The sequence below is a fragment of the Crocodylus porosus genome, unplaced genomic scaffold (genome assembly GCF_001723895.1).
Source record: "Crocodylus porosus isolate Cpor-Errol unplaced genomic scaffold, CroPor_comp1, whole genome shotgun sequence".
In the NCBI taxonomy this organism is placed as follows: Eukaryota; Metazoa; Chordata; order Crocodylia; family Crocodylidae; genus Crocodylus; species Crocodylus porosus.
Window position 1 is genome coordinate 140,820,337 of NW_017728906.1, and position 13,258 is coordinate 140,833,594.

Genomic DNA, 13,258 nt, shown 5'->3' on the forward strand with positions numbered 1-13,258 from the left:
CGTTTGACCCCAGTATTCTTTCCTGCCATGGCAGGGGGTCGGACTAGATGATCTGCTCAGGTCCCTTCCGATCCTAGAAACTATGAAACTATGCCTTTGTGGATAATCTTGCACTCATCCTTGGGATGGTCACATTTTTACTTTTGTAAGTCTTTTTTTTTAAAGACTCAACTTCATTGAAGAGCTTGCTGCCTGCCTCGTCACACTTCCTTACTTTTTGTCACATCAGGGTAACCAGTTCTTGTTCACTTTATATGATCTTTCTCAAAGTACAACCAGTTTTTATGAACTCTTTCCTTCAGGACTTGCCTTTCTAGGGTTCTGCCTACCAGTTCCCAGAGTTTATTAAATTTGGTTTTCTGAAGTTTGGTATCCTTTTATCCTGCTGTTCTCCTTTCTTTTTCTTAAGGTCTTGAACTTGGTTATATCATGGTAGCTGTTACGCATGTTGCCTTCCACCCTCAGATTCTCACGCATGCCCTCCCTATTCTTGAGCAGCAAATGAAAGAAGAGCTTCTTGCCCCTTCCCCTGCCCTTGTGCACGTGGACACTCTTTACCATGTTTACTAAAGGTTTAAACCCAACATACTCCAAAAAGCTATTGAACTGCCTCTATATGCTGTATTACAGTGATTTCTGTTGTTCAGTACTTGGAATTTGGAAACTTCAGTAAGTTCTTTGGTGGCGGGGAAGCCTTAACTCCTTTTGGGTGGCTCTGTAACAGACTCGCCATAATGGTTCCCCTCCTGCTATCCCTATAACATGACTGAGAGTTTGAACAGGTCTACCTGTTTAAGAACAACAGCAGTCTCCCTATGCCAGAAGAAAGATGCATGTGCCTGAAAGCTTGCAAAAAACTTTGCTCCAACTACTTGGTCTAATTAAAGAGATCACATCTACCCAAAGAACCTTGCCTGCCAATAGGACTATTTCTCACTTTCATATGGCATTTTAGAACAAGTCTATATTTCTCCTTCCTTAACAGATTATACCTATGCATGACATAGTATGCCAATCATGTAAATTAGCTCACCAAATCTATAATGTATGCTAAAAAAAAATTAACAATTCATGCTGGAGGGGGGGCAATTACATTTCTCAGAAGTAACAGAACACAGTTGTTGTTAGAGATTGAATTATAAATGCCATTTTATAAATTTGCAAAGTCCAAGGGCACATTTTAACCTGTAGTTAGGATATACATGTTGTTTGTGTTTACTATTTTCCATCATACGTTTGCTTCTTACCTATTCATGTGTGCATCTTACCTATTCAGGCTATAAGCTCTTTGTGGTAGAATTTACCTACTGTATATCTGGGCAGTGCATAGCACAACTGGCAGAGCCAACCTGAGCAGGGTGTGGGGCCTGGGGCAAATCAGCCCATACGGGGTCCCACCCTTTCCCCGATCCCATACATCGTGGACGCAAAGAAGCCACCACTGCCATTGGCAATGGTGGGGAGGAGTATGGTGGGCACAGAGTTGCTGTGGCTGCTCCACCTGGCTCTGTGGTGCCCCCCCCCCCCGAAGCCCAGGGCCTAAGGTAGTCACCTTGATTCGCCCCCTCTCCCCCCGGGATGGCCCTGACAATTAGACTTCAATTTGTTGGTCCTCAGACTAGTATACTCAGTTCAATAAGATAGTTTATTGATGAGAGCATTTGAAACCTACCATGATTATGTAACAAAAGTAGAGAATATTTGTATGTACTATAGTCTTGCCATCCGTGAATACTGTTTACGCTTAACCTATTTTTAAAGGCTTGTGGTGAATTGTACTGACAAGCGCAAAATAAATAATGGTAGCTGATTTTGCTTCCTGAAGAATTATCACCTATAGATCAGTTGACAATTGTCTTTCTTTCTTTTTTTTCCCCACTGCTGGTGAAAGAATGGTACTTTTTGCTGTAAGCTGTGCATTTTAATAAAGTTCTGTCAGGACCTGGGGCTAACCTAATCAATTTTGCTGGACTTTGACTTTTTTTCTCTGCATGGTATAATCACATTTTGTTTAATGATTGGAAAATGTGTAGATACTGAATTTATATTAAAATTGAAATATTGAGCCAACTTGCTTAAAACAGGAAAAAATATCACAACAAAATTTTAAGTGTACATTGACTGTGGTTAAATAGTTAAAGATCAGTTAGTTTGGAGGAAGATTTCTAAGCATGAGCTTAATCTAGTCCTTTTGTTGAATTATAAATCCATCTATCTGTAGTATTAAAGGTGGATAAGGTGTACAGGCAAAAGATGTTGCATGTGATGCTATTCATTTCTGTATGTCTGGAATTGCCTTGGAATTGGAGGTGATTACGTACGGGGTGATATGGAAAATAATTGGTGAAGTGTGTCTTGTGCTTTGTTGAACTCAGTTACCCCTTAAGTTTGATTGCTAGTTATATAAAGTGATTCTGTTCAGCTGCATTTCAAGGTCTTGAGTATTCCTTTTTCTCTGGTGAACCTCTTAATTGGTGGTTTCTGTTGGAGGGGAGAAAGGGATTTTAAGCTCATTGATTACTTCTACACATTCCCACAGCAACTGCACATTTATTGCTAATTATTTTTCTGCTGGTTTTGTAAATAAAATGGTCAGGCCCTCTTTTTATAGAGTTATCCATGATGTCTCCAATTTAGTGAATTGAAAAAATGGTCATAGTATCTTTACTTTTTCAAAAGTGGTAAAATTAACCTTTCAACTGTCATAATAAAACCCTGTTTTAGTCTCTCAATTTTGACTTAGGAATGTGATCAGGTCTGAAAATAAACGGGTGTAGTCTAAAGGTAAAGGAGACTGGACAGACATGTTGCTAGGATCATTTTATCTCAGCAGTATTCCTGCCCAGAGTAGGGGGGGTGGATTTAGTGATCTTTTGAGGTCCCTTTCACCCCTTAATTTCTATAATTCTATGAATACTTGTGGGTTTTTTTCAAAGTTTAGCAAATAGTTCTTGAGCTAGTCATTAATTTTAAATTATTTGAATCTGCCTTTTTTTCCCCTGCATCTAAAACTAATTTTTGCTATCCTATTTTCCATGTATTTAACTCTCTCCCTGAAAACACTTGTGTGACTTCAGGTGAAGAATCTGCTAATAATTAGTAAAATATAACTTTTTATTTTAATTGGGTATAATGTTTAGGCCTAATCATTTAGTGGTATTCTCCCTGGTGTTGTTTACTGATTGGTTGCGAGTGAGAAGGGCTATTCCTCTTATTGTAGTTTATACTTAAAGACCAACATATTAAAAAGTTAAAGCTCTGTAATTATTAATTTGTTTTATAGTAACATGCATTTAAATAATAAAATCACAGACTGTATTTTTGGTAATTTTTTAAAAGAACAATTTGTAGCATTTTTGTAAGTCCATGAACATTTTATTGGATTAGTACCAAAGGTTGCCAAAGGGCTGTTATGCCAATTTATTGTTGTTAATTTGACCTAAAGAGTTTCAGAGTTTGAAGGCAGGCACACTGTACCACAGACCAGCAACACTGGTTTATTTGATACAAATGGAATTAAAGCTCTGTGAAGTAACTATGCATTTTTGAAATACTACAGTATGCTTACAAAATCATGAAACATAAACGGCTGTTATTACCACTGAGAAGCTTGTCCAGGCTTCTTCCATTGTCAGCTGGAATTAAGGTGTATATTAGTTCTCAGATATTGATTCTGCTGTGTGGGGGGCAGTATGTCTTGTCTTGCCTTTTTACTTTTGTGTCATGGAACTTACAGGCAACTTGTGTAACTAACCATAAAAGATAACAGTTCAAAAACATTGTTTAGGGTCAAGGTTGATAAATGTTGGAGTGATGGGCAAAACCATTAAAAGCTCAGAAAAATGGTGGGACGGTTTGGGAGCAAGGTGTCAGACTGTTTTCCCTGTTGCAGTTGTGGGGTAGACCAATTAAAGGAGACTTTCAAACAAACAAACATATAATTTTCTATGTATAGTAACCTCTCAGTAATTAGATATCTTGAACTTCAAAGCCTGGGATACAGATAAATGAGGTACTTCATAGTGGTGCTGGTGGTGGTGATGGGACGTGACTTAACTATCCAGTGACACTTACTGGTTCAGAATATTTTATCCTTGTGCATTATTGAGAAGCATTAAATTGTTAAATCCTAACTTTCAGATCTCTCAAGCACCTGCATCTTAATTTCATTTTTCAGTGGAGTTGTAGGTGTCTAGCACTTCTGGAAATTGGATTCCAAGAGTGCAATGCTTTGTATAGAAATCTTTTCTAGGTGTTTAATAAATAGTGCTCATAACTTGCATCCTTTATGCCTGCTACTGTCTCTTGAGCAATTGAAATGTGTGACAAATGCCCAAGATGTCAAATCTTGTGCATTATGCTCAAATTGTAATTGGTTTTTACTATAAAAATTATCTTTCCTCACCTTAAAAATAAATTATCTGATGCTAGAATTATTCAGTTAAATAAGGTAGTATTAAAAGATGGCAGTGGGGCTGAAATGCAGTAAGCTGAAGTTATGCAGATACTGATCTTTGCTATGACATTAGCAATAAACTAAACCATAGGAAGTACTATTGTATTATGCAGTTAAATGAATTATGCACTTATCTTTCCCATGTATATTATAAATCGGGCTTTCCTTTAACTTGAGCATGTCTAAGGACTGATTTGTTTCAAACTATTTGAAGGGAAATTAGAATTAAGGTAATGCAGAAAAAACAGCATTTTAAAATTGTTTTTGTAAAATAATTACTTTAAATGTTGTAGATATTGTGATAAACTTACTTCTCCCTTAAATATGATTTGCATTTTAATTTAACTTTTTGTGACTTGAAGTAGTATTAAGTGAATTGAATTGATTGGCTTCAATTCAACATGTACTTCTAGGATTTAGGAATAGTAGAACCTATCCTTTCACATGCATGTGCTATATTTGAAGATTAGAAGAGATAAATGAGCTTTCTTTCTTTTTCAGCTCCCAATTATTTCCTTAGATTTGAAGTTATTGAGGTATACTAGATGAATAACTTGGATTAAAGAAAATACTCCTTATGATTTGCTCTCCAAAGCATTTTATGGAGTTTAACACACACTTAACTGTATTCTTAATTTTTGTAATTTACATTAGGAATATTGTAAATGATGCTTTAGTATCCCAACAAATATTGGTACTAGCTGCTTAACCAATGACTTGTACTGGTTCATGTGTCTCCTCTCTCCCTCTTGTCCCCTCCCCCCCCCCCCCCAAAAAAAAAAAACAACAAAAAAACCCAACCAACTTTGGAAACAATTACGAACTGCTTGAGTATTGTACTTACCTGAATCCAAGGCGACTTTGAATTTCATATAACCTCCCCCCCATCAATACATAGATTCTAGACGTGGGACATTTTATAAATTTGTTATAATTTTCCATGTATAGGGGCATAGAACACATGGTTATGCCAGCCCCTGCCTGGTCACACAGCAGCTGTTGCAGGGGGAACCATTCCAGCAGCTTCCAGAGCCATGGCTGGAGCTGCAGCTGCTGCTGCTACTGCTGCTGCATGGTTCAAGTATTAACTGTAATATTGTGCTTCTAATTCTTTTTCTTGTGAAAAAAATGGTCCCTCATCACTTTAGTGAATTATTAAACTGGCACTCAGAAATATGTATGGATTCAGGGTTCAGCTAATTAAGTTGGCACATGAGAAAACTTGCCATGATCGAAAGAAGTTGCCCATTCTGTGCGACTTACGTAATATACTAGTGTAGGTATGAAAATTTGTTGAAATTCTTTTTATAATTATTAACTTGTTTTTGAAAGCTTAGATGGACTGGTTTCAAATTCCAAAGAAGGTATCATATTAAAATTCTTGGGTTTGTTGGCTTTCATTTTAGACAAAAAAAAAAAAAAAAATATCATGGAGTGAGTAGAATTACTGAGGATTTTAGCTAAGTTTGGGGTTTATTTGTTTTGATTTGGATCTTTTAATAAGAGTACTTCAACTTTTATTTTATATTGTCTGCTTGTAAAATATCCTTCTAAAAAAATAATTAAAAAAATTTTTTTTTCTCCCTTTCAGCTGGGTTGAAAATTTTGGACATGAAGGACTTGGGTTGTTGCTAGATGTACTGGAAAGATTGGTTGAAGCAAAACAGTAAGGATGCTTTATAATAAAAATTGTCAGATTTTTTTTTTTTTTTAAACTATTCCTAATTTGTAATAACTGAAATTTTCATATCAATTCAGTCAGGACAAAGTTGTGAAGAGATGTCAGCATAAAGTCATACAGTGTTTGAAGGCCTTCATGAATAATAAGGTATGTGATTTCAAGGTTATATTTAAGTTTGTTATATTATGATTTAGATAACTGGGTTGCTACGGTTCAACTGGAATTACTTTGATTATGTAAATTACTTTTAAATATAGTATCTTAAGGAAATTGATGTGTGTTACTTATATTTAAAAGAAAACATTTTCAGTTGCATTTGGTACTTAATCTTGGCAACTTGGCATACAGATTAAGTCTGGTGTTTCTTATTGCTTGAGTGGCAAGCTTAACCTGGAAAATATTATTTCAGTAGCTAAGGAAAGATTACCCCTAACCCTCACAGAAGAGGAGGGTGTATAGTGAAGCCATTAGGAGCCCTAAACCAGCTGCTTTAGAGAATACTCTCTCTTAAGCTCACTTTTCAGTTTCACTTTTGCCTAGCAAAACCAGGCATCCTAGCAAACAAGTATCTGCAGTTTTGGGCTCCACATTTTAAAAAGAACATGGAACAGTTAAGAGAGGGTCCAGAGGTGGACGACAAAAATGATAAAGAGCTTGGAAACAAAGTCAAATTGAGCTAAGGCTGAAGGAACTAGGCACGGTTCGCCTTGTAGAAAAGGTGCTCAAGAGGGGAGATGATAGATAGCAATCTTCAAATATTTGAAGGAATGCCATAAAGGGTTGAAACCTCTTCTTGCTGCAGAGAGGAGTACATGGACCAATGGCTTGAAGTTGCAGCAAAGTATGTTTAGATTGACTATGAGGAAAACTTCTTTGCTCCCAGAACAGTGAGGCGGTGGATGGACTAGCTAGGGAAGTTGTGAACTTGCCATCACTGGAAGTGTTTAGGAAGATGTTGTAGGTCTCCTGCTATGCCTGTGTCCTGCTGTACTTACCCTTTGTGCTGAGGTTTGGTTGCTGCACGGGGCTGGAAGGAAATTCAATCCCTCTCCCTCTGCTGTGTCAGGTTTTTAGCCTTCCTCAGGCATTGGATATTGGCTGCAGCCAAGGCTGAGGATTTTGACTGGGATGTGCTAGTGTTTCTGCTGGGACTTGCACCCAAAAGTTTGTGGCTAGAGGGTCTTGCACCACTGCTCAGGGTCAGACTGAATGTCGCATTTGGAGTCGGGGAGGAATTTTAACCCATGGTCAGATAAGTATGGATTGTGTGGAGGAGCCGGGGGGTTGCCTTCCTCTGTATCAGTGGGGTGTGGGATTCTTGCTGGGATCTCTTCAGTAAAAGGTTGTTAACATGTACTTAAGTAGGATGTTGACTGCTGTGGTCCCTCTCCTTTACCTGTGTCAGGCTAGGGTGTTATGTCTTGTGTCAGGATTGACTGCAGTTTTGCTAAAGAGGTTAGACAGTAGTCAACTTATGGCTGTTATTCCTTGTTATTCTCAGTAATGCTCAGGGGAACAGGGACTCTCCCATAACCTGCTGGTCCCCCCCGGCCAGTTTGTAGGTGGCCACCAGATCCCCTCTCGGCCTTCTTGTGTGGAGGCTGAACAGGTTCAGGTCCCGTAACCTCTGCTTGTAGGGCCTGCCCTGGTGCCCCCAATCATGTGAGTGACCCTCCTCTGGACCCTCTTGATGCTGGCCACATCCCTCCTGAAGTGTGGCACCCAGAACTGGACACTACTCCAACTGCAGCCTGTTCAGTGTCACATAGAGAGGGAGGATCACCTCCTTAGACCTACTTATGATGCATCTGTGGATGCATGACAAAGTGCAGTTGGCCTTCCTGACTGCATCACCACATTGGCGGCCCACGCTCATTTTGGAATCAATAATGACTCTAAGATCCTTTTCTGCCTCTGTGCTGACGAGAAGGGAGTTCCCCAGCCTGTAGGTATACTGCTGGTTCTTCCTCCCCAGGTGCAATACCTTTTACTTGTCAGTATTGAAACCCATCCTATTCTCATCTGCCCACCCCTGTAACCTGTCCAGATCTAGTTGCAGCCTGTCCCTCTCCACCAGCGTGCCCACTTCTTCCCACATCTTAGTATCATCCATGAATTTGAACAAGGTGCTTTTCAACCCCTTGTCCAAGTTGCTGATGAAGATTTTGAACAGTGCGGGCCCGAGGACCGAGCCCTGGGGGACCCCACTGCCCGCATCCCTCCAGGTCGAAAATGACCCGTCCAACACCACTCCTCTCTGGGTGTGGCTCTCCAGCCAATTTACGACCCATCTGACTACGTAGGCATCAATGCCAGAGTCGCCTAATTTTTTAATTAGAATGGGGTGAGAGACAGTGTTGAAGGCCTTTCTAAAGACCAGAAAGGCTATGTCCACCGTGACACCTGCATCCAAAGATTTTGTGACCTGGTTGTAGAAGGCTGTCAGGTTGGTCTGGCAGGATCTGCCTTGAATGAACCCATGTTGGTTGACCCTAAGCATGATCTCCCCTGCTGGTCTCTCGCAGATGTGCTCCTGGATAATTTTCTCAAAGAGCTTCCTCAGGACCAATGCTTTTTGAGTATCAGTTGATCAGGAAAGCAGTGCCCTTTGAAGTGGAAGTCATAGTTAAGTGGCCTGTCCTTAATTTTGAAATCTACTGTGAATTAAGTGGGTTAAAATCTGCTTCAATGTGAATAATCTGAGCTCTACTATACTACTATTTTTAATTGCTTCACTATTCTTCACAAGAATGTCATTTAGCCAGCAGAATTTAATTGTTCAGACTGACCACAAGAAGTACTAGTATAACAGAGATTATTGTAAGATACAAATATATGCATCTTTGACCAGTTTTGTCTAAGCTACATGCAACAATTAGCATAGAGATTGGTAACAATTAGTATGGACAAGTGATTGAAAATCATTTAAATTGTGTCCTTGGCAGCTATCTCTGTTCCTGATGCTCTCATGTTACTTTCTAATGCATCTGTTTTACAGTAGACTTAATAGGAAACAGAATTTTCATTGCCAACAGGGAGTCTTATCAGTAGTCTCTTACCTCCCTTGGTAGTTTGCACAAGGGCATAGCACATCCCAATCATTGTTTTGTGAGGTGGGGAAAAGGGAATTCTTTTTTGTCCCCTCTACCACCTCAAAATCCTCTGTTATTACCGATGTGCACACATCACTGTGGAAAATGACACCTGTTAACCACCCACTTGGTGATTTCTTCATCTCTTGCAAATATTAAAATTGTTTGAAATGTTCAAGACATTATACACTTGTGTACGTTTTTTTTCTTGAGAGGCACATGTTGTATTTTCTTGCATACAGTAGTGCCCTCTTCCCCTCTCCCTAATAAAATGTGCATAAAATGTGAGTCACAGCTGACAGTGAGAGAACGTAAGTCTTCCTGGGAACATAGAGTTTCTGAGAAGTGTGGCACGAGGAAGTTCCTGGCGCTTGCTGCTTCACTCAAACTGTCTCCTAGGATGCCACACTTCCTGGACACTGTCACAAGATTAGGTCCCTGACTTGCAGGAGCAATAGCAAGGTTGTTGATTCTTGTCAATAAGTAATTCTTCATATACCATATTTACTCAAATACAAGACAACGCGTGGCGAAAAAAGCCCTTCGTCTTATCACACTTAAGGAAATCACACAATACATTGTCATTGAACTGCTGTCAAATGCAGCATGTGCTCAGCACTGGAAACCAGCTATGAAGCTGATTTAAATGCAGCCAACACTGAGCATGACTGTAAAACACATAGGTTGCCATCAGCATGTTTGTCCAATGTGGGCTATCACAAAAATAGATTAGTGCAGCTCATCTGGATAAGATGTATGGTAAGGTCCATTAAGCACAGTCCCCTTCACTGATGAGCCTTTCAAGTCATGGTGAGCCACTACATTGAATATATTTTGACTTCCCCTTTAATCCCACAAACTGTAATCATGGCTTGTGCAGTTCTTAAATATCTGCACAATCTTAGATTCAATTTGATATTTTTATAAAAATCTGGTAAATTGACAAGTTACTGAATCATAAGTGCTATAATTAAATATGCTGTATTCAAGGCCTTTTAGGTAATATTTTGATTCCTAATCTATTATCTATGTAATAGAATTTGATTTACCTGGAGAAGAAAAGCTCTAGCATCCTATTAGTAAAAGTAAACAGGAATGTGAGTCTTGGGTCCTACCATACAATACACTTAAGACGTGATTCAGTTAATCATGTCTTAAGCTGTAACCTGGCCCCATATTAAATAAATGAATGGTGTTATAAAATGAGGAAGAAGGCACAAATTTATTCCACAAAAAATGTGTAATAATTTTGTTGTTGGTTCCTCTGATGCTATTAATTGAACATGTAGCTATGTACACACTGTGGCTATAAACCACATTAGCTGATTTATCTTTCCTTTAACTTTAAATGTCTGCGTTTCCAAAAGTAGAGTTTACAGTTGGAAGTTGCCACGTGGTACCTGTTCCCTTATACTAATAGCTGATCTTTATCCACATTTTCCATCTGCCAGCAGATGAAAATTTTATTTGATTGTGATTTATCTGGACTATCATTTGTTATTTCTTTAGTATGGACTGGAAAGAATTATGGGAGAAGAAAGGAGCCTGTCATTGCTGACCAAAGCAATTGACCCCAAGCAAACTAACATGATGACTGATATTGTTAAACTCTTATCTGCAATATGTATTGTTGGAGAGGAAAACATGTAAGTGATATTTAATTGGAATTAGTAACATAGTTTTCTCATGTACAAGCTGTGTTTAGATTGTTATCTCTTTTAAGTGCAAAGTCAAAACCTTTTGTTTTTAGATAATATTAATTTATGATTTTAATACTTAGAGCAAAAGTAAATATTTTCATCAGTTTTCCTGTTTTTAAAAGCCTTCCAATAATTTACTAATTTTTTTAAATAACAATTATAATTTTTTTTTTATATCTGGCAGATATGCAGTAATAATGCTTAAATGTTGCCAAAACTAGATTAAAATTTCCTCTTTATTTTTTTTTAAATGTTGTGGTAAAGTATGTACCCTAAGCAAGTTCACACATGACACCAAGCTTCAGGGAGTAGTAGATGCACTGGAGGGTAGGGCTAGGATTCAGTGACATAGATGAATTGGAGGATTGGGCCCAAAGGGATTTCATGAAGTTCAACAAAGACAAGTGAAAAGTCCTGCAATTAGGACAGAAGAATCTTGTCTTGCACCAGTACAGGCTAAGGAACAATTGGCTAAGCAGTTGCTCTGCAGAAAGGGACCTGGGGGTTACAGTGAACAATAAGCTGAGTATGAGTCAACAGTGTGCCTTTGTTGCATACTGGGCTGCATTAGTAGGAGTGTTGCCAGCAGATCATGGGAAGTAATTATTCCCCTCCTATTTTGCAGTGGTGAAGCTACATCTAGAGTACTGTGTTCAGTTTTTGGCCTCCCACTACACAAAAGATGTGGACAAGTTGGTGAGGGTCCAGCAATGAAAATAGGCACATGACTTCTGAAGAGGGGCTGAGGGAACTGGGCTTGCTTAGTTTGGTGAAGAGAAGACTGAAGGGGGATTTGATAGCAGCCTTTAAAACATGAAGGCTGGTTCAAAAGAGGATGGAGCTAGACTCTTTTCAGTGGTGGCAGATGACAAAACAGGAGCAATGGTTTCAAGTTGTAGCAAGGGAGGTTTAGATTGGACCTTAGGAAGAACTTTCTTTCTTGAAGGGTGGTGAAGCACTGGAACAGGTTACCTAGGAAGGTGGTAGAATCTCCTCCATCCTTGGAGGTTTTTAAGTCCTGGCTTGACAAAGCCCTGGCTGGAATGATCTAGTTGGGGGTGGTCCTGTTTTGAGGAGGTTGGCCTAGATGACTTCCTGTGGTCCCTTCCAACCCTAACTTCCTATGGTCTTATGATTTCCTATGATATATGGAACAGAGATGCACACTGTTTTCAGGATTGTTTTGTGGTGGAAAATATTTTCTGTTTGTAGAAAAAAGCCCAGTTTTGACTTAAAGCATTCATTAGTAAGAACTCATAAATAAACAATTAACATAATTTCATAAATTTCTGGTACTATTACTTAATTTTCAAAAACTTTTTTTAGCTGTGCAGTTCAGGTCTATTAAATGGAACTATCTGTTAACTTCCTGCAGCCTTGAAAAAATTTTAGATGCTGTAACAACAGCAGCAGAAGAAAAGAATCTTGAGAGATTCTCTCCCATTGTAGAAGGCCTCTGGGATAACTCCGTTCAGCTGCAAGTAAGTATATGTGTTGTGCACAGAATGTCTTCATCAAACAAAAATAAGAATGAAGCATTATTCTTTAGAATAAAATGGGGGTCTTTCAAAATTAGGTAAGATTGAAGTCATTTCTCAGTTGCAAGGCTTACTTCAGAGCCAGTTTTACCAGATGCATAAGTCTCGAACACTTCATTTATGTCCATGTTGATTTTCCATTTACCTTAAATGAGTGTAGAATACATAACATATTTTGTACTCAAACTCTCCTGTATGAATTTTAGCCATTCATTTATGGGACCATATTAAGGCTAAAGAATTAGAAACAAAACTTCTATTAAAAAAACAAAAAAAGGAAAGAACTTCTTTTCTTAGTAGCGAGCTTGGATAAGCAAATAATCTAGCCTTGATGGTTGTTTGGCTATAAAATCTCATGTTTAAGATAATTGGCTGAAAAAATTTGTACTCATTTATAAGCTCCTTGAACAGAACATGCAACTTTACTGGAGCATCATCATTTGTCATTATTAGTACATTCTGAACGTCCTAAAAATAATGATAGTAGAGGGGATAAGCATTAACTTTGTGTTTTTGTTTTTGGATAATTAAGTAGTTACTCTTAGATATTTGAATTACGTGTTTGTCATAAACAAGGCATAGTGACTCTGAAGGGCAGGGGACAATGACTACAGATTAATAGATTTTAAGGCTTGCAGGCCTTATTATGGGTTCTATTTTCCTTTATAATATGGACTATAGTATCACATTCATTTAATTTTTTCAGTAAGAATCTAATTTCTGTTTCTAATTTCTTTAAAGAAGCTGTGGATGCTTTAGAGCTGTGGTTCTCAACCTTTTTGGACTTGAGC

The 13,258-nt window shown here is 38.3% G+C and overlaps 1 protein-coding gene across 3 annotated transcripts in view; it reads left to right on the top strand.

Moving 5' to 3' along the window:
• DIAPH3 (diaphanous related formin 3) overlaps positions 1 to 13,258 on the top strand; it is a 452,799-nt gene that overhangs the window by 49,404 nt on the left and 390,137 nt on the right. For all 3 annotated transcript variants that reach the window (XM_019529821.1, XM_019529822.1, XM_019529823.1), the window contains 4 exons: positions 6,048 to 6,122; positions 6,215 to 6,284; positions 10,739 to 10,875; positions 12,305 to 12,410. In XM_019529821.1, coding sequence (XP_019385366.1) covers positions 6,048 to 6,122; positions 6,215 to 6,284; positions 10,739 to 10,875; positions 12,305 to 12,410 — 388 coding nt within the window. The remainder of the gene's footprint in view (positions 1 to 6,047; positions 6,123 to 6,214; positions 6,285 to 10,738; positions 10,876 to 12,304; positions 12,411 to 13,258) is intronic.